Source organism: Andrena cerasifolii, chromosome 16 (genome assembly GCF_050908995.1).
Source record: "Andrena cerasifolii isolate SP2316 chromosome 16, iyAndCera1_principal, whole genome shotgun sequence".
NCBI lineage: Eukaryota > Metazoa > Arthropoda > Insecta > Hymenoptera > Andrenidae > Andrena > Andrena cerasifolii.
Genome location: NC_135133.1, coordinates 2755937 through 2777384, shown reverse-complemented (window position 1 = coordinate 2777384; position 21448 = coordinate 2755937). Strand labels below are relative to the sequence as shown.

Sequence of the window (21448 nt, the reverse complement as noted above, 5' to 3'; positions counted from 1 at the left end):
ATGCGAATATCAATGTTTTACATAAATCATTTAGAAGAATACCTCCAACAGATGATTATCCAGACTTCCTTTCGCATTGTTACCGTTAATTCTCGCAAGATTACGCGCAAACCTCGCGACACTTCGTGCTTTCAGTAGCTGCATCTGCTACTGACGGTAGCGTAGCTACTTCGTTGCTGCCACGCCATTCCGTTCTTTAAACGGAACAATCGCCGTGGGGTGCCAGATATTTCGATCTGTCAGATCGGTTCGAGTGCACGAAGTCGATTGAGCTTTGTTAAACACTTGGGTGATTTGAGGATTAGGTGAGCTCTCCACGTATAAATACTAACAGCCATGAGATATTACATAATTTAGGGACGCGCCTGAACTTTAACATGCCTAAACTGCACAAGAGTACCCTCAAGTCGGGAGCAAGAAAATTGTTCAAACGGTAGACCTCTATTGTTTTTCATCTTATTTCGGCATATTACTATTCTCGTTCCGTGACTTGTCCGTCCATCTCGTAGAACGTAAACGGTCAATTTCGAAAGTACCAAACATTCCCCACGCCGAGGCATATATTATTAGAGATTCTTGGCAATGGAATCATCGATATATTCTCGTTCTGACGCATAGTCGAAGGATGATGCACCTGCCACTTTGTTATTTAAAGACGTGAAAATAGCGTGCGCGTACTTGATCGTTTGCATGGTATTGTTGTGAAAGTAAATGGGGTAGCTTTAAGCCGGCAATCCACCGGGAAGCTAAGCTAAGCTATGCTATGCGATGCTATGTTTTAACGTAGATTTTGCTGGAAACGGTTCGATAAAAATTTATTGAAGCTAATTTTTTTTTAAACTTAACATAGCATAGCTTAGCTTCCCAGTGGATTCCCGGCTTTATTGTTCGTCGATCATCCCTGGGCAATTTGAAACTACCGACTTCCAGTGCCGAGCGTTGAAGTAGCGATCTGCTTTCAGAGTTAAAATGAGTCTTCCCGTGACTAAAAAGAGCAAAGACGACGCAAACAAAGAAGAATGTAGTCTAGACGTTTCGAAAGAAGCGAAAAGTATGATAGACAAGATCTTGGGAGACGTGAGCAAAAAGTCTGCCACTAAACAGATTATTATTGGCACATCGTCAGGATGGTAGGCACCTTGCACACGAAAACCTTTTTATACCATTAAATAACGCGTGAACTGAATTAAGCTAAATAGAATGACACAATCCTATTTGGAGATTTCTTGGTAAAGACGCTTAGAGGAGAAATATACTCACCCAATTTTATATAAACATTTCATGTAGGGTGACTGGCTTCGTGACGATGAAAGTTGGAAAGATCGCGGCGTTCGCTGTTGGCGGCGGTATTATAATGTTGCAAATAGCCGCGCACCAAGGTTACATAAAAGTCAACTGGGATAAGATACAGAAGAAAGCGGAGAAAATTTCAGATAAGGTGGAGGAGAAGGTCACTGGCGAAGGACCGAAATTCATGGACAAGGCAAGAGTAACGTTGCGATACATTTCGCGCTTAACGTTTTTACGCTGGCGAAATAATAGCCGTGTCTATAATGTGCTTATTGTTTACAGGTAGGAGCGTGGTGTCAAAACAATTCGCTAGTGGCGTCAAGTTTCATTGGTGGTTTCATTATTGGTTTAGCATCCTGAATGAGAAAATGTTTAATTTCTTATGAACACACAAGTGGACAATGTGTACTCGTTACTTTTTATATTAGCATTATTCTGTTAGGTATAATTTTTACTTCCGCCGATACGCAAGAATCAAACGTTTTATTTATTATTTAAATTATTAAGGTGATTTAAGTGTCAAGGGGTTACGCCATCCTGAGGCGCTCGAGACAGCACTAAACTAGACGAATTTTTTTTACTGATACTGTGAGGTTGAAAATTATTTCTTTTCTTCTCATCTGTAGAGCATGTATTAGTGCATATACTGTATAAATACTGTACAAAAATATTAAAAAATGGCCGAGTTATTTGTTGTCCCGCGAAGCTCGTCCGCCGTTACATGCTTGAGTGATGTACCCAATTATAACGCTCAGATTCATCTGAAATAAAAAACATGATGATTTTAGTGTTCCTTAATAAAATACCTACAATGTAGTATATGGATCTGAGAAAAGAAAAATTTATTGCACAAATGGCAGCAAGGTAAAGGAAATTATTCTTTTTTCACAACACAAAACAAACTTAAAACATTTATTATATACAAATGGGTTATCGCGTGAAAAAAATGATATGCTACATTGTAGATAATACTATTAAGAATATGTGTACCATGTTTGAAATCAATCGGACAAATAGTTTTGGAGTTATTTGGTACACCGCTCACGCGGAGGAGCTTCACGGGATAGCAAAAATAACTCGGCCATTTTTTAATATTTTTGTATAGTATTTATACTATATATGCACTAATACATGCTCTACGCATAAGAAGTAAAGAAAAAATTTTCAACCTCATAGTAGCTGCAAAAAAATTCGTCTAGTTTCCAGCGTCTCAGAGTGGCGTAACCCCTTAAGGTGATTTCGTTTCACTTCTTTAATACATAAGTTTGTATATGATATGAACATTCACCGTATTGTATATCGTGTACATGTGATTAAGATCTAACACTTCTAAAAGTTTTATACGCTTTGCTATCGTTTAACGCTTAGCCACTAATTGGCATATATATGTACAAATTTATGCATCGATTCGCCTGCAGAAAGATGATAGATATAGCATTGATAGATACATTGTAAAGAATTGAAGTTATAACTTGCAATAAACAGAGTGTTTGGAATTTTGTTCTTAATTTCTTTTTGTACATTTCAAAAATCTATTTTATCTCAAGAATTTACGTATAAGTGCTTTGTGTAAATTTGTATGTAACACTTATAAACGTACTTTGAAATTGCATGCGTAAACAATCTGCTTTAGTAACGGAACTTACTGTTTCAGGTCGAGAGATTCGTTGACAAGAAGTTAGATAAAGCCGAGCAATTGTTGAAAAACGGAGAATCCCGTACACGACGCTGGTACCAGAATGTTGCTGGCGATAACACGTTCAAAACTACAGAATTCCACTTCTTTATCGCATCTTTTGTTGCTGGCTTAGCACTTGGTATTGCTACCGGTAAATAGATTACAGTACGCTGCGGTCTAAATGCAGAAAAAACATAGGTGCTCATCCAGAGAACATTATCAGTGTTGTAAACCTTAATAATAAAGTGTTGCGACAAACTGATAACGGGGATGAAAAGTAGAATCGATGAATTAAAAGAGTGGATGATGAAATATACTCAAATGTGTATACAAGACAAATGAAAGTCGTAATATACTTCCATTATGCAGGAACTTCTGATGATTTGTTTCATGGATTAGCACAAATTTCGTTCAAATTTTTAAATGCAAGAACTGAAAAAAATAGAGAAGAATACTAACATATGCTTACGATTAAAAATGGTCTTTGTACATTTATAAATTAACATGAATTACAATTATATATTGCTAATAAAAAGTCGTTCTTTTATCTTTAATAACATGTTAATTGCTTTTGAGTTAGTATGTAGAAATTGTTGATAGTAGATAACAAACTTGTTGCAACGGATATAACGAGTTTATATCTATTCAGAATGCAGCAAACGTGACCATGAAACCGTCTAACAAGGGGAGGACACCGTGTGATAGACATCGATTTTGATGAGCCTTGGCACGATGGATCTATGTCGAAAATAAGTAAACAGGTGTCCGAGCGTTTCAGCTAATAGGCCTTAATAATAGAGATATTTACATGTAAATTATTAAAAATTTCATTATAGTGGGTAAAAATCCCGCACTACCCTGGCGCCCGCGGTAGATTCCCTTCTCGAAGCGTCGGGGTGCCTTTTGAAGATACCTCCACGTTAAAAAAATTTAAATTTATAAAAATTTATAAAAAAATTTATTAATTTAAAAATTTATAAAAAAAATTATGAATTAAAAAATTTATAAAAAAAATTTATGAATTTAAAAATTTATGAAAAAAAATTATGAATTTAAAAATTTATAAAAAAAAATATAATTTTTTTTTTTAACGTGGAGATATCTTCGAAAGGCACCCCGACGCTTCCAGAAGGGAATCTCCCGCGGGCGCCAGGGTAGTGTGGGATTTTTACCCACTAAAACTTCACGGCCACTATGAAATTTGTAATAATTTACATGTAAATATCTCTATCATTAAGGCCTATTGGCTGAAATGCTCGGTCACCTATTTACTTATTTTTGACATAAATCCATCATGCCAAGGCTCATACAAATCGATGTCTATCACATGGTGTCCTCCCCTTGTTAGTGATCACATCCCTAGGACGTAGAAAGTAACGTGATCCTTATTTCATTAAGCCTACAATGGTTACTGAGAAGTAGCACAGAACATAGAATACATGTTTTCTGTATTATCCTCCAACATTTCATCAAACGTGTAAAACGTATTGCTGTAGTACTAAATTACAAAAAATGTTTCGTTACGCTAGTTATTACATAAGCCATATTTTTCTGCCATTTTCATGTTCACAGTATAAAATGTGTGCGTACAGTAAATGATAATGTCAGGATATGTGTTTTCAGCCTTACGGTGGCATATACTTAACATATATTTTCGATTCAGGTTTACGACATTCTTATTTAGCTCGCAAAGAATTTTTAATTAATTCGATTTACAAATGCCTTTTTCAGTGTGAAAATATATAAAAAAATTAAATGATTCTTGTAATACTGCCACGTTCGTAACAATTGTATTTGTAGATAATATGTATGCCGCGATGCTTGTATGTACAAGATGAAGTTATAAATATAATTTCAAACGTAAGCATCACTAATAAGCGTTAACATACTTGTTTAGTAATAACTAAACAAATGTGTTTCCGATAAACATTATTCTGTGTACTAAGCAAACAAAGATTCCAATTGTGTAGAAATGTAAGTTATAATAAAATTGTCACTGTATAAAATAACAATGATTTTAAAATCTCTTGAGGCACTGCATTATGATAGTCCTCAAACGCCTTCTAATCTTTTGATCGCCGTTACAAAAGATGTGCGTGGAATTGTCCCCTATTTGAATCAGGGTATCCTCGTCTTGCTGTAAGTATAAATAACGAATAAATATCGCAGAGGAATTAAACGTGTTCATTATTCAATAAACACGGTTCTTACCAAATGAATACTGGTAGCAGTTGGACTGTGTTGCAACTTGGCCCCTTGAATGCCTTCTTGATTCAGCTTTTGAAGTAGTTCCTGCGGGTCCACGTTACCATACTCGTGTTTCCTCTCTTTAAGAACTTCCTCCTTGATCGGTGCAGGCGAGCCAGAAGAGACTTTACGTTTTCCAGCCGGTCTATCTTCGATACTCTAAAAATACGATCTTCATACTAATCTCTGAATTAAAGAGTACTACAAATGTACATACCTTTATCGTATACACGTTATCCTTAACTTCCAATTCACCAGTGACAGAAGCAAGACTTAGACCAGGTCTAATTTCATTTGGAATTATATTTCCAGCTAGCTCCGGCTCGATAAATACTCGCCCCTTTTTCCTTTTCAAAGGCAACTTTATGACTTCGCCTCGTTTAAAAGTAATCAAAGGCTTTTCCTTAAATGCATACGAAGAATTAAGATATCAACGCTGCGTGCAAGAAATATGGCAAGTAATATGGAAAACAACTTACTCCTACAGGCTCTATAACAAGGTCTGTCCTGTGTGGTGCAGTTATTGGTGGTTGCGTGTAGCATTCAGGTATAACTAAATGCTCTGGTTTTAAATCTCTAATTAATTTATTAGCTTGAGTAAAGTTAAGGGAGGTATCAATTGGACAGTGCACTGCCTTCATCGCTAACGGCTGGAAAGGTGCTAAAGCATCCAAATATGGGAAATCTGGTTCTGAAGGAATAATGGATTATTGCAAGTATTACCATAAAATGTCTGCACACTATATAGGTATCAGGATATAAGAAATAGCTGCTACAGTAACTGTACCTGTAAAAATTATGGTGTGTTGCGGACTGTTGCCCCACAGCTGAACAAAATGAACCGCATCGCCAAACCTGAGGCTGGGGTGACCGCAGAAGACGACGCAAGGTTGTCTGTAGTCGGAACTAAAACCTTCGGCATACGTTGACGTGAAATGTTTCAACCTAGCATTTTTAACAAGGAAAGCATGGGGAAATGGTTCTTCCGGAAGATAAACCTTATTTTGCTTGTTTGTTGATAGCCTGAAATTAAACCGAAATGCATAATCTGGATGATTTAGTTCGCGTACGAAACCTACCACTCAGCTAAGATGTTCGAGTAAGCTAGAGAACTTTCAGCCACCGGTGATATGAAGAACAAAGGGACTTGCGAGAAGCCTGATTTGTCCAAATGAGTGCTGAGGCACTCAAATAAATCGTACACAACACCAGAGGGATAGCACGGTATTAACACGCATCCACCAGTTCTAAGCGTCATCGCTGCAACATGTAATTTCAATGTAAGCTTCGAGTCAAAAGTTGAGCAATTCAATTTCTGCGCGTACCAACAGTCATGCAAAGCTCCCCGAGCATAGTATCTGGATTAGCAGTTGGTGTTTGAGTTAAGCCTGTTAATATCAGCATATTGGCATGCTTTAACGTAGCTTGTTCCATAGGGCGCGGGTGAGTGGTTAACGTTGAAGATCCGCTGACAAATGCAACTTTCTCGTGATCGCACGAAATCAACCAATTGCTACTACCCAAACAGTATCCAGAACTTATAGGAGTAACCGTTAATGCGCCATATATGTCCTGTAAATCAGTAATAGATATCTACTCCGAGACAACGACTCCGTTACTTTAACTCACCAACTTCTGATCATATCCGACTGTCTGAATGTAAGCTAATGCAGTATTAACCGCTGACATTGAATATATATGTTTCCAAGATTTCGGTTTAAGAGCGTCGGCCAGCGGAGGAGGCAGAACATGCAGCATCTCTTTCCAATGCTTCGCCAACGTCGCCCTTGGCGTTTGCTCGATAAATTCTACTAGCTCCTCCATGAAAAATCGTCCAATTTGCAGCGTCGGTTCCGTAGCGTAGATAATGCCTTTAAAACCAGTGTGCTCCGTTATGAATGGTACAGCCAGCATGCAGGTGTAATTGGATATTAAAATGGCATCGATTTCTGAGAAATCTATTATCTTCTCCAATGGTGGAGAAAACTCGGGAGTCGAGTCTACGAACACTCTGCCGCAGCATTCCTTCAATTCCTGAAACGTGTGACGTTTACGATAAGTAAACGTTTACGATCAATTTAATACGCGTGATATACGGAGATATATAAAGATGCGAACCCCTTCTATTTGCCAGTCCTGATGGTTATCGCGTGGAAGCCACGATGGCAAGGAATTAAACTTAGCGCTCGGGACCATGGGCATTGGCATAAAGTGTAATATCGACTGCATGTTTAAACCGCAGTCTAGCATTAAAGTAATCCCTTTGAAACTCAAAACCAAACATGGCTTTGTTGGTTCGCTTGACAAACAATACTAAAAATATAACAAACCTTATGATACAGTGAGCCTTAAATATTTAAGAGGTTCTGTTTAATGATTAAAAGTATATTTATAGCTTGACATTATAATAAACGAAATTATTAAGCAATAATTCATATTATTCTACTAAAATGTTATGACCATTATAGTTACCAATTTCATTTTGCACGTTGTATTTCCATTGATTTTTAACTAAACACTATATACTCTGAAAGAAAAATGTTTTCATTGAACACAACACTGGAAATATAACCTCCTACGTTAGGTACGTCGGTTTCAATACTTTTTCACGTAACTCTTTTCTGTCGAATCAAACAGATTTGATTTTATTCGCACAACGGGTAGGAGGCATACTGCGTAATTCGTAATATAAAGATATATACAACAAGTAAGTTGTGCACGTGCCTTCAATTTTATCCCTCTCATCTCCACTGCGACTTGCAAAAATGTGCGAAGTCATTGTATTATTTAATGGATATTCCACAAAAATCGAAGACGGGACGATGAAAGCAAATTGTTCGTGTACTTTAATAAAAGCATCGAAAAACGTTATCGTTGATACTATGACTGCGTGGGATCGGATGAAAATAATAGAAGGTATTAACAGCGTACGCAAATTCTTTATAAAGTTTTAAACTATGCATAGTCATGACTTTGTTTTAGCACTCAGCAAATATAATATTACACCTGCTGATATCGATTGTGTAGTTTGTACTCATAGTCACGCAGACCACATAGGAAACAATAATCTCTTCACAAATGCGATTCACATAGTTGGGACCTCGGTTCATCGTGGCGAAATATTCTTCGAAACAAATTTAAAAGACGGTGAAGCCTTTTACATACGTTGAGTAATCATCTTTTGTTACTTAATGTATATAGATTTACGTTAATTATTTTAAATACAGAGGAATATAAAGTCTGCCCAGAAGTTAGGGTAGTAGCAACTCCCGGCCATACGTCGGATGATGTTACAGTGTTAGTTGAAACTGTGATTCAGGGGAAATCTACGTGTTTCGCTATAACAGGTTTTGTTAAGAAATATACTAATGCCTTGAATGCTCGAAGTAACTTACTTTTTTCATTGTCGTACATTTTTTAGGGGACTTGTTTGAGAAAGAGGAAGATATCTTGGATCCAACAATTTGGCAGAAATTAGGAACTTTGGAATTACGGAAGACTCAGTTGTGTATGAGATCGTACATAATGAATATTGCGGACTTTATAATACCTGGACATGGACCAATGTTTCGGGTCACTGATTATATGAGAAAAATGGTTAAGGACCAAATAATTATATAATAAACATGTATCTGAAGTTCACATTGTAATAAGAGTTAAAATAAATGTCGAAAGAAGAAGAATTGAAGACCTTGCAGCAAGAGGGGTGCAACTCCATCTTTACCACTTTTGAGTAAACTGGAAAAACTGTTTATGAAATTATTGCTATGACATAACATTAAAAGGAGAACACTAACAAGGAGAGTTTGCCAGGTGTCCGAGTCCGATTACTTTGATTTTTGGATATGTTTTAGAGGGCCGAAAAATAAGATATACGTGTTTTTCTTATAGCAGCCCGCTTCCATATTTAGGGGGTGAAACCACCCCTCAAAGTTATAAGATTTTCAGGTGTTTATCTCTGATTGCCTTAAGGCCACTATATACCCTGATAACCATCTGTCTCCAGTCTGACATCAGATTGGTAGCACGGTCTGGCTCTGGCATGAAAGCGCCAGAAAGTCATCTGCTGCCGATCTGACATCAGGCTCTGCACCTCAGAACGCAGCCATCTGCGGACACAGACGATTACGGTTCTGATGTCAGATTCTGCTGCCCAGATCTGGCTATCAGGGAGATCTTCAATTACGTAGAAGAATTTTATGTATTTATACCACTGACTAATCTGTTAAATTCAAGATAATTTCAATTTGTTTTTACAAATACTTTATTAAACACTGTAAAGTGTAGTACATAGTATCACAACATCAGTATTCTATATATGTGTACATGTCAATAATAATTATTACATAGCATCCAATTCACAAATATATAGAAAAGATCGTTTTAACTGCTGTTCGCTAAAATCCTGCTTTTTATGCAACATTGTAAGTGAATCAACGGAATTCATTCTGTATAATTAAAGTAATTTGCTAGGTAAATAACTGTAATTGTAAAAAGAATAGCATACATATATATGTTGTAAATATAGTTTCTTAATAAGCTGCGATTTGAATATTCATTTCTAGGATGTAAACTATGTATACCAATATTTTTGTTAGTGTTCACAGCCAACATCTAAAGTAAGAGTCCATGTATCTTTATCCGTCATTTTTATATTCAGTATATGTGTATTCAACCGTTTATATCCTGCTGGTAATAAATCATATTTAAATACACTTGTACATTATGTACATGAACATCATTGTATATGAAATGATAAACAGATGTTCGACAATTTAATATATTTATTAAATATTGTCATTAATGACAATGCGATGACAATATCCTTCTCAAGAATAAATTAGATTATACTTTTGCAATGTCATTCTATTCAGCTTTTATATTCATTTTACCTCGTAATATGTACCTTTCTTTTTTTGTAAATAATGCCATACATTTGAACCATATTAAACTTTCACTTGTAATAGCTTTCGTAAAAGAGATTTATAACTTATCTCGTAACTCTTCCGACGTACGAATTTTGGCACTGGTCTTAATCGCCGCATATAGAAATTTGTTCAAGTACATCGTTCTGCCCCCATTCGAATTAACTTACAAATCAGTTATACACTCTTCAGCTTTCAAAAATGCATATACAATTATAAATTATAAAAGGCATGTATCCGTGTATCACCAAGTGTCCTGCACCTTGAATGCAAACGTGATTGTATATGCCAGTATTACAATTGTAATTGCCACTCTTATTAAACTACTGCAAAATACACTCAAATATAATAATTTGGTATCGTATGATTTTTGAAGAATGACATCTTTAGCGCAATGAAATTTAGAAACAGGAACGTGAATGTTAATGTAATTTTATACATATACATTATATTTCCGGAAATCAGTATTTTCGGATTCTAAGCTCGTATGCTCTGTTACGTTCGTTAATTATTATATGTGAATGCATAATGCGTATTTAGGAGACGTAGATTGTTGTCACATTAACTGATTCAACAGGGCTTCAAGACAAATTTCTTCTGTAATAATTCTTACAAGCCAGGACCTCTACTGAATAGTAACCTATACATTAACTAAGAATCGTAACTGTACATTTAACAATAAGCGTTATTTGTGTAACGAACTTTACCAAATTTAGTACAACCAATAAATGTAACATACGCTTGAACATGGTACACACACACACGCGCACATACAAGCTAAATTGTTTAAGAATATCGATATTCGTCTAGCCTTGTATTAATAACAATCAGAGAAGTAATAAATAATTTGGAAATAAATAGTAAGTTTTATAAAGCATTCACTCCAATAATAATATATTATATATAATGGTTGAGAATTTGTTTTTTTTAATAACATTCACTAAACGAAAAAGGCAGCTGATATCGCAAACATTTTTGAAATTCTATTCACGAGAGACAATATTATTGGATATAATAGTTAGCACGGATCATAAGCACTTCAAATAAATACATTTATCAGTTGCACATACAATATTATATATTTAGCAAGATAAGATTATTTACCAATATCAATTAGTCTTTATAAATGTCTGCCGACCAAACCTGGCAAGGCGACGCGTGTGTGCAGCGGTAGTGGTCCCGGACTAACTTCTCCCATCACAGTTCCCAGCTGCCCCATAAAGTATTAAATACATCAAGAATCCATCTCTAGATTCTCACACATTATTTGGCAGTACACCAAATACAATAATTAGGATATCAATTTTGTGTATGTAAAAAATTCCTAATTAAAATCATTCTTCAAAGAAACTGGGTATGATGAATACGCAACTAAACAAATTCAATATATGGAATAAAATTGGTACTCGCAGAAGGACCACGATAAGAAACATACTGCTCTGTCGAATAAGGAGAAGGATCGCACGTTGCTGTTATCTTTCCGTTCCTTAATTTTAAGTTATTTGAATTCTGCTCGATGAGATGATCTAATGCTGTGCATGCGACCACGATTTATCTGCGAAAATATGTTACGCTGCGCCAGATTCTACTTTGCCTTCTCCCCGTTATTTACTTTCTACATGACAATACTTACATCGAACAGTTTTGTCGTCAATGCATTTTCTTGTCCGAAATACTGAATACTTTCCAACGGAAATAAATACCGGAAAAATATAACCAACATTTATAGAAACTATAATACAACAGTAATATGGTTTGACACCAACATTGCGTACGCACGTACCTAGGTTATGATTTTCTCACTAAATATTATTTGAGGTATCAAGTACAATGTATCAGAAAGCATACATATACATCTTGTATCATTTTAAGAAGTTAGACTTATAATTAGTCTAGTAACGAAGTTACACAAGCTAGAAATCAAATATACTGAATAAGAATTCATGTAAAAGTAACAAGCTAATGTTATACATATAGTATAAATGTTTATGGCATATTAAGAAACAAAGAAGGCGATAGTTAATATTTAGAACATAATTGCAATGAAATCTTCAGAAATGTATACAACTCGCTATCGATAAACTATGTTAGATTCGCTTTTACAAATGTGTTCTGTTTGGGGAGCTCCTTACATGTGTCTGTGGAGGAACCAAACAGAAGTAAACGATACAGACAAACTAAGGAAGAAATCAAAATAAATATTATAATACAAGGTAAATCACACAGAATTAAAGATACTTCGTTACACCTGTCCGAACATAATCGTAAAGAAATCATCGATACCAGAATAAATTACTTGCCGATTGCACAATAAAATCTTATGTAAAGTATTGTGTAAAGATCGTGTTGTGTATAAGACTCAAAGTAATTAGAAAACTACTTATTCCAGATGGAAATGATACGAAACTGAATAATGTATGCACTATGCCCTGCTTGTGTTCGATGTAATAATAAAAAATATGACGACACATGAGACTTAATTATAATGATATGCGACTTAAAATATTTGTGACGTTGTGTCAGAAATCAGTCGGTAATTAAAATATGAGAAATTAAGGTATGTAGCGAGAAATATTTTACTGGAACATGAAGATAGCGGACACGCAGAAATTGCTTTCTGTGGAAGTTACTTGTTACTAATAGCATAAGTAGTGTGCAAGCGGCAACTTAAGAACAGCATCCTTTGTATAAAAATAAATAATACCTGAGTAGTGATTTGGTTTCTCATGCAATGACATTCAGTAACCGACAGATTTCAACTAAATCCTTTGCCGGTACAGCTATACGTGAAGGGAATGTGGTGAATGTAAAACAAAACCATAAATGTTACAGGGGGTAACATCTACTCCGTTAACCTCTTAACAACTTCACTATTTTGGTGTTACTAAGTTATAAAAGCCTACAGATCCGTTCGATATTGAAAATTATGTTTAATGTTCAATTACAATATTTAAAAAGTTTGGGAACTTCATGTAAATCTTTCATTTAGATCGGAACTCTGTCGAACCCTTCGTTATAATTATTCTACCTTCAAACAACTCATAAATATGTATGTACATATTTGAAATATTTGCTCTTTATGTACAATACATAATTTGACTTTTGTATTTTGCGTCCATGCTAAAATACATCACACTAAAACGCCAGCAAGCTCCGAGCGCAGAGACAACAAATAAATATCTTTTGCTTCGATATTGCTTTTGCACCTTATTGCTAACATTTCAAGAAAGCACAGTTAGTGTATACTATAATATTACGTCATAATCATTTAAATAAATAGACATATATGCGATTCGAAAGTGGCAATTCTCTAAATAAATATATCGAACTAACGTTTTGTAACTTGCACACGAACAAGGAAATGTTAGCTAATAATGTAGACCTTGCTCAATATTAATGTGAATATTGAAATTGAAAGTATTCTTAGAAAAGTTTTCGTACACGCAAAGTAATTATTTTTAATCGTTTCTCCTGCCCCACGTATGCAAAGTCTTTAAAACTAATCTTCTCAAAATACTATTTTCAATAGCTTCTGTCCCATTACAATGTTCGTAACGGAATAAATCCATCCATTCCAATGATTCTTAGGTCTTCATCATCATCATCATCATCATCATCATCATCATTTCTTTTTCTCTAAAAAAATCGGTAAGAACGCGATCAAATGTAGACTAAAGAAAGTGCTTTAAATTGATAACAAAACAGGTAGACAAGAACACAAATTTTCTAGTACGCAAGTTAAATCAACAGAAATGTCCGCTTAATGTTTAACGGTACAGCTGTGTCACTAGACATTAAACATAATTTTCGAATGAAGAAAAATTGTATGCGGAAGTAACGAATAAAATGAATACTTTAATATTAAATAACTAATCTATGTTACATGGATGAGGAAGTGTAAAATAAAGAAACTGAAGCATCACGCATGTCGATTTCAAATAAATTCTAATCCATTAATTCGTCAATGTGTTTATTACAGGTAAATAATGACTAAAATAGTTGCATACATTTACTCTATTTGTAAAATAACTTTAATAAGAAGACTGAATGTAAGGTCATGCCTATAGAATCACATTTCAACTTGAGTGTATTTTTTTTATAACAAATTGTCTTTTTGTCAGTGTGGAAATATGTAGTGTTAGTATTGTTAGTAGCCCATAGAATCTAAGTATGATAAACAGCGATACACAATATTTCCCGTTTACGCTAACAAAATCGTTTTCGAATAATAATTAATATGTATACTTACTGTACACGAGAGCATTTTACAACTGCGTATTATCGATTATCGTTTAATTGTTCGCGCGTGTGTATCACCGCCTTTCAACAGTGAAGGAAAATAAGTTTCTCATGCATATTCGATACATTTTATATGAAAGAATTCAGCACAAGCAATTATTGGTCAAGTTAGAATGAAGCGTAGTTGATTAGTGAGACCTATGTAATTGCTGTAGAAAGCTCAAGGCATTGAACAGAAACATAAGTATTATAAATCTAGCATCGGAAACGTTACTTTCATATAAAATGGAAAGTCTATAATGTACAAGTGTTCTTAAGAATGCCCATATGTAAATGATATAACAAACGGATAATTTGAAATCGTGTTTAAAATATAATTACAGGAAACTCAAGTACAAACGATAAACTCATTCATACCAATGTATGGAATGTTCCCACACATGGATGGACTTTTATACAGAATTTAAATACTTAAATTTCAATTCATTACTTCTACCTTCTGTGTAAATTAAGAATTACATAAGGTTCATCTGGATTAGTGGCGTCTGTGCTGTTAGGCTGATAGCACGGATTAATAGTGTAATTGAGATTAGGTTGATGAAAACTCACCGGTTGAACACTCCTTCGTCTATCCATTTCACGATCTCCCAGACAAAAATCTGAATCCGAGTCTGCTTTTCTAATCGCTTCGTCCTAAATCATAAAGGCCTCGATACACTTAGAATTTTACTCAGTCCGTTGCAACGCGCCTCCTTTAAAAATCGCGTCTCCTACCTGAGTCATTTGTTGTGTTGTTGTAAGAATCCTGGCTAAAGGACCGCAACAAACTGGTAGCGTTTCCAGTAACGTGGGCCTGGAGTGAGTCAAGAGCGGTTTCATGTACCGAGTATCGAAATCACCCCAGATTCTGGCAAGTAATGCTTTTTCATTAGGTTTTGTGCCGCTGCCTTGTAATGATCCATCCTGCATAGAATTATACTGTGAAATGTGAAGGATATCTTGATTATCCATCCTGTATGATCATGATACTTTCTTTAAACGCAATTAAGGTACATGTTAAGAAAAGGACTTTTCATACACCGTCTGGATAAATAAATCGTAAGTTACATAAAAATAATCCGAAGATTACAGTATGTATACAGCAGTTTCATAAAAATGTTGAAATTGATCAAAGCTTTTATATAACAGAATATTTGGTGTTATTATTAGGTACCAACGAGCATGCTGGATTTCTTCATCGCTGTATCGATATACCCAGTTAATTATGTTTGCGTATGTCTTGTTAATGAATATAAATGTATATATAAATATTTTGTATGATACTAATCATCAACATACAGAATGGATAACAAAAATATAATACGGAAAGAAATATTTAAGCACATGCAGTTAGCAAATCGAACTGATACTTAACGGGAATAAAATCATACTTTCAAATATAAAGCCAAAAGTCTTGGGAATATTATGTGATGCAATTAATTTGGTTTATAAATATGTCGTTAAGTATATAGCTAAAAAATAAATATAAGCACCTGTACGGTTGTTAGTGCAATAATTTAAACAATTTTCAACGTGTTAACTCTAGTAACTAAAGAATTAACTAAATAATGGATTCGTAACTTTTAAAAGGAAATAAATATCTCGTACGAAACTCGGAGATAAATCTTATCCCGAAGAATTGCAAGTAGTATGTATGAATAATAGAAAGTAATGTGTTTTCAATGACACGTTCGAGTAATTCGAAGGATAACATCAGAAACATTGTTTTTGCACTATTTTATCATTCTCGAGAAGCAACGCATACACCGCTAAGATGCAATAACTAGTGGTCACTGCAAACATTTTAATAAGATAATTTTTACTATATCTCTATCTCAAACCTCATTACCTTGTACACTTTCATTAAGGGCAGAAAGCAACTCGTATAATGCTATTCGTAATACAGAAAATCGACAATTTATAGGCTCTATAGTTATGTAAAGAAACGTGAAGTATATGCTGTAAATAACCATAGGACCAAATTAATTGAGATGCAAGAAATTTATAATTCCGTACGTATGTTAACTGCATAAACTATTTGTGACCACATAAAAAACAGAACTCAGTTTTTGAATTAATGTGAAAACATACCGGAGGACTTCTCTCCCTACGCATGTCCAGATCTCCAAAGCCACCTTCGCCACCAGACTATTAACATTACCAAGTTAAATTCCAGTATTTTCTATATTAATTATTAAGTGCATTTATTTAGGACGAACAAAGCGTTTTCGTAAGTTTCGTTACAGTGTAATAGACATGCTGGACTTCTCAGGAAGTTAAGTTCTAGTGCAAGCTGTAATTTTAGTAGTTCTTGTGCATACGTAACCCAATATTACTCGAGTGGAACTATAAGAAACATTAGTGAGCGTGTAAGTCTTTTACAAATATAAAAATGAAAACTCTCGGCGTTTCCAACCATTACGTTTGGTATCAAAAGTGCGGACCGTAGTGATTCAAAGACACCTGGGTACAAAGGATAGAGAAAAATAGCAGTATAAGAACAATCTGAACGAAAGCATTCATGCGTAAATATCGATGTTTTTAAACCCTTCCAGGGAAAACATCATTACACTCTAGATTTTAGATCACTTTGTATAAATCAAGTAGTTGTACATACATTACGAATGGATGGTCCATAAAGTCAGTAATTCAAATATTTTCAGCTCTTATACCCTGTGATTTGTAGTAATTAACTTGAACTCGAGTGAATTTATTAGCACTTACTTTGAAACGAAGTACCAAGCATTTGTCATTAATGTTGAAAAGTTGAAATATACAGTACCTTGGTTATTGGTAACATTATCATTTTTATAATTTGCTTATGATACGAAAAAGTAATGCTTTATGGACCAATTGTAAAATTTGTAAAACTGGGCACAGTAAAATAAATATATTAAATATGTTTTGATATCTACAGAGATGCTTTCTGATATCAAAGTCTAAATATATTTATAGTATAATCTGGAGGACATCAATCTTATTAAAATTTTGCGTTTGACAATTTGATTCGCTTTTCATGAAACTCATGATGTAGAGTAATCTTAAGTGTAACAACTGTTCTCTAATTGTTGTGTGTCTTGTTTCTTTCTCTTTTTTTTTATAGTTTATGAGACAAATAAACCGACGAGAATCTGTTCAAATTCCGGTTGATATTTGATGTTTATATTTACGTATAACACACGTGTGCAATGTGTTTTATTTAAATATTTTTACTTCGCGGTAATAAGCGACAGGGGTAGAGATGAACGCACTGTATGAACTCAAAAGATTTCAAAGGATAATACAAGATTCTATTTTTCTAAAGTAAATATTAGCAACGTACAAGCTGAACTATATTTCGGTGGCTATATTCTCTTTTGAAGTAGCTATTGCTAAATATTGCGATCAGTGCGTTTATATTAATAATTTGTAAAAGCTATATCTAAAGTAGAAAAAACATGTTAGTGCAAAAACACTTTCATATTAATTCTGTGAAATCTGTGCTAGTAATTTGAATTTTAAATACTTTGAGGTAAAGATGCAATACTTACACTTCGCATTCCATTATGCGACAATCCTTCTATTTCTTCATCTACTCCGACTCTGAAATGCAAACATCGTTGATTATAACCAGTTTGTACATGACTGCGTATATGAGACTGATTACCCGGAAATTTATTCGACTCACGGTATATTGAACCAACTCAGGAACTGAGTTGTCGCTCCACCTTGGAAAATGACTGTCAAAATTACAATTAAACTAGTTGTTGTTAACATAGCTTGCCTAGCATCCGACACAGTATTCCTAATGGCTAAAGCAAAACTCATGGCTCCGCGTAATCCGGCAAAAAACAGCATGTGTTGATAATTCAGCGATATCTTGGGTTTTCGTGCCAAGTTTAATATAAAAGACAATGGATACACGTTGGCTGCGCGACCTAACAACGCACAGAACTATATAATGCACTGGTTAAGGATTTTATTTCGATGATGTGATTAGTTTAGAGCAGGGTTTCCCAAACTATGTTTCGCTGAACCTGAATAGGTGTTCCGCGACAATTTGGAAAGGTTTTATACACTGCATCACATTTAAAGATCTTCTACTAAGTAGAAATTACCCAATCTAAAAAATAAGCTAAGTGTTGCGTTAAAATTTCCGGGTTTGCGAAGTGTTGCATTGCAGAAAAAGTTTGGGAAACCCTTGTTTAAAGAATAATACGATGAATTAAGGATACAAATCCTGCGAAAATAAATCCTGGATCAAAGTGATGTTTCGGGAACGTAAACATTGAAACACCAATGTAACTGAATATAAAATTCTCAGCTAAGAAGTTTAGAAGTTCAAACAGCTGTTTCGTTCGTTGGCGAGAATCCGGGCTTAAGTTATTGTACGTATAATGTGCTTGACATATGCCACAAAATAAGACCGCCACCACACCTGTATACGAATGATTATTTAGAACAGCAGTCATGATACGCAAGTTTAATAAATTCCGTGTATTACTCGTGTAATACGTTTCATTAATGAAGTTTTTTACCTGTAAGATCAGATGCTTCGGCAATTAAAAAAGTACTATACGACATCAAAACAAATAACGCTGACTCCAAAAGTGGAAAGTCTCTAACTCTGGTGAATTTCGTTAACAAAGCAGTGATACAGCCCATTGTAGCACCGATAAATAAAGATAGACTGAATATTCCAACAAAATCACCGAATGCTTGGAAAAATGCCACGGTTTCAAATCCACCTGAGCCTGACTGGTAACGTTCTCCATAATTTTGTATGGAACTGTAATACGTGCGACAGTATTAATAAACATACTTCCGATTATAAAAAGCATTGATACTTTTATATATACATACCCGCTAAGTACAATTGCGACTGCGTCGTTTAAGACACTCTCTCCGAAGACCAAAGCATATAAATTCACATCTACGTGTAAATCGTTAAAAATAGAAATGATTGTCAACGGATCTGTAGGTGATATTAATGCACCGAAATACAAGGTATCCAAAAATGTGAATGAATCGGAAGGATGTGGTATTAATTGGACAAAGACGTACATCAAAGCTCTGAAAAAGAAAGAAGGCCTGTAATACACGCACGAACGAAGTATATAAGATTAAAAAAGTATCCTATTGTGTTCGCGAACAGAAATCTTCCTTTAATCTGCGACTTACGAGAAAAATAACAGATAAACGCAATCTAAATGACCTATGGACGCATTATTATCAGAAGAAATGCACAATACGCAAATTCTAAAATATGCAGATAGACTTCTTTTTTCATTAGTACGAAACCAAGAAAACTCTTATATGCAGATAGACTTGTTATTAAGATTAAGGAATGAATGTATACGCATTTATTAATCAGATAATTTACCCAATAACAAACGCCGATATAGTTGTCCCAATTAAAGCGTACATAAGGATTGCTCCCAAGTTTCTAAAGAAGTATTTCTAAAATGAAAGATTACAAAAACCAATTACATTTCTTTGAAACAGAGGGAAACAGTGTACGGAGGTTTTACTTACACGTTTCAAGCTGTAACCAGCATGGAAAATTATTGGTGGCAAAATGATGTTGAAGAATATCTCAGGATCGAAGGTGGCCTGAAAGTTACTCAATTACTTTTTTCATGTCCTAGTTTTTAGTAATATACAGACTACATTGTTTTATTAATACATTATACCTTCAGGTCAATCTCATTATCCTGCTTGTAAATTTCTCCCCTGAACGAATAGGCGAATGTTTTGTTCGTAATGATGCCGCCTCCTTTATCTTCTGGAAAACGCAACCACAACGTATCCGGAGGAACTGATTGATTATATCTACTGCTGTTGTCTGGCACAACAGGCATATGGAGGATGGTGCTACTCGACGTGAAGCCATAACGAATTATTGCTCCAATAATTAATCCTGAAACATGCCCAGTCCCACTCGCCGGTTTATAATTAATCTCAAGCTTCTCCAAAGTGTCATATAACAAAGCGGTGTTATATTTTCATACAGGGAGGAGAGTGTCCTTAAGAATTTACGTAACTGGAATTCTCATTACATAAGTCCCTTTTATCTGACCTTATCGAATTACGCGTAAATTCTGCGATCGATAAATCTATTACGTTTGTAACGGTACTGTAATTATTATTTTACTCATTCGGATATTAGAAGCACCACATTAATATGCTCTTTAGAAAGAAATTTTACCATTCAGTTTGAAGCGACAACAAAAGGTTCGCCCAGAATGTTTATAAACTCAACTTAACGACGTTAAAATTCTCAGTTAATTAATTACGCATATATATATATATTTATCTCGCAAATAGATAAGCTTTGCCACAATTACGCTATTGTTTTCGAAAGATGTTTAAACGTAACGTCACATTGCGGTTTCACTTACGAACATGAGCTTGAAATGGGCGGATATTTGACGTAAATATTTATATACAATAACAAAATGACAAAGGGTTTTCTATAGCTATAACTGCCAAGTAATATCGACGCTTGCATAACATGCTGTAACTAATAACTGTAATACGTGAGTACTGGCTATAGCAGACGACTTACCGTAAATGACAGCTAGACCAGTTTCATGGAGGAACCTAAGGCGACGATGCTTAAATGTCCATATTGTTAAAACAGTTAATATCAATAGAAATGTATATAATAGGAGGTTCAAGCTGTCGAGCCTGTGCAACAACTGCGCCTTCGCGTCTAGCGCGATGTCTGTCGCGGCCCCGTTACACGATTTTACCAAGAAAATAGAGAAAATTAGGAGGAGAAAAATTCGTACGCCACATCTCACTGCCATCTTTACTTCACAACCATTTCCTAATCAAACTGTCAGTTTCAACAGTATGACCAACTGCGTTAATGATGCAATAGATACTGTTTACAATGGACGAATAACTAAAGAAATACATTCGCGATGGGTGTAATATTCTTTTTAAAATTGAGGTAGCCACATAAAGAGAATACAACAAGATACTAGGAGCTTCTCGGAGCTTAATTCCATGGTCTAAGAATTCTTGCAAATAATTTGAAGAAAAT

The 21448-nt window shown here is 34.8% G+C and overlaps 5 protein-coding genes and 1 long non-coding RNA gene across 19 annotated transcripts in view; 3 read left to right on the top strand and 3 right to left on the bottom strand.

Moving 5' to 3' along the window:
* Utx (Utx histone demethylase) overlaps positions 1–173 on the bottom strand; it is a 214400-nt gene extending 214227 nt beyond the window's left edge. Inside the window, exon 1 of the mRNA XM_076829556.1 lies at positions 43–173. Within this exon, the coding sequence (XP_076685671.1) occupies positions 43–77 (35 nt within the window). The 5' untranslated portion in view covers positions 78–173. The remainder of the gene's footprint in view (positions 1–42) is intronic.
* The window catches only part of LOC143377855 (uncharacterized), a 203647-nt gene extending 198667 nt beyond the window's left edge, over positions 1–4980 (top strand). Inside the window, exon 2 of the long non-coding RNA XR_013087426.1 lies at positions 4385–4980. This is a non-coding gene — a long non-coding RNA (uncharacterized LOC143377855). The remainder of the gene's footprint in view (positions 1–4384) is intronic.
* LOC143377844 (FUN14 domain-containing protein 1) lies at positions 170–4980 on the top strand. 3 transcript variants are annotated; one of them, XR_013087422.1, is made up of 5 exons: positions 292–433; positions 963–1130; positions 1288–1483; positions 1573–1797; positions 2507–2786. XR_013087422.1 is itself a non-coding variant. In XM_076829619.1 (4 exons), the coding sequence occupies exons 2-4, from the start codon at positions 970–972 to the stop codon at positions 3125–3127; spliced, it is 540 nt and encodes a 179-aa protein (XP_076685734.1). In that variant the 5' UTR covers positions 170–305; positions 963–969; the 3' UTR covers positions 3128–4980. The 3 variants fall into 3 exon arrangements, 2 of the variants coding, with proteins under 2 accessions (XP_076685734.1, XP_076685733.1); XM_076829619.1 differs by lacking the exons at positions 1573–1797; positions 2507–2786 and adding an exon at positions 2945–4980 and having other exon boundaries at positions 170–305; XM_076829618.1 differs by lacking the exons at positions 1573–1797; positions 2507–2786 and adding an exon at positions 2945–4980.
* On the bottom strand, positions 4775–7831 carry Ints9 (integrator complex subunit 9). Its single transcript, XM_076829589.1, has 10 exons — positions 7688–7831; positions 7334–7528; positions 6845–7249; positions 6541–6787; positions 6295–6475; positions 6003–6238; positions 5695–5906; positions 5433–5618; positions 5180–5374; positions 4775–5105 (listed from the first exon to the last, which is right to left on the bottom strand). The coding sequence occupies exons 1-10, from the start codon at positions 7694–7696 to the stop codon at positions 4986–4988; spliced, it is 1986 nt and encodes a 661-aa protein (XP_076685704.1). The 5' UTR covers positions 7697–7831; the 3' UTR covers positions 4775–4985.
* A 149-nt stretch (positions 7832–7980) lies between these two features.
* LOC143377843 (metallo-beta-lactamase domain-containing protein 1) lies at positions 7981–8898 on the top strand. The gene is made up of 4 exons (XM_076829616.1): positions 7981–8131; positions 8198–8362; positions 8443–8562; positions 8637–8898. Exons 1-4 carry the CDS (start codon positions 7981–7983, stop codon positions 8834–8836), a joined length of 636 nt encoding a protein of 211 aa, XP_076685731.1. The 3' UTR covers positions 8837–8898.
* A 563-nt stretch (positions 8899–9461) lies between these two features.
* On the bottom strand, positions 9462–21357 carry Nhe3 (Na[+]/H[+] hydrogen exchanger 3). 12 transcript variants are annotated; one of them, XR_013087420.1, is made up of 14 exons: positions 20966–21357; positions 20091–20317; positions 19933–20010; positions 19781–19857; positions 19261–19470; positions 18936–19186; positions 18633–18835; positions 18086–18351; positions 17949–18000; positions 16510–16566; positions 15154–15357; positions 14989–15072; positions 11774–12278; positions 9462–11350 (listed from the first exon to the last, which is right to left on the bottom strand). XR_013087420.1 is itself a non-coding variant. In XM_076829583.1 (13 exons), the coding sequence occupies exons 1-13, from the start codon at positions 21207–21209 to the stop codon at positions 12240–12242; spliced, it is 1992 nt and encodes a 663-aa protein (XP_076685698.1). In that variant the 5' UTR covers positions 21210–21357; the 3' UTR covers positions 9462–12239. The 12 variants fall into 12 exon arrangements, 11 of the variants coding, with proteins under 11 accessions (XP_076685698.1, XP_076685701.1, XP_076685695.1 ...); XM_076829583.1 differs by having other exon boundaries at positions 9462–12278; XM_076829586.1 differs by having other exon boundaries at positions 9462–12053.
* Positions 21358–21448: the final 91 nt, after the last annotated feature.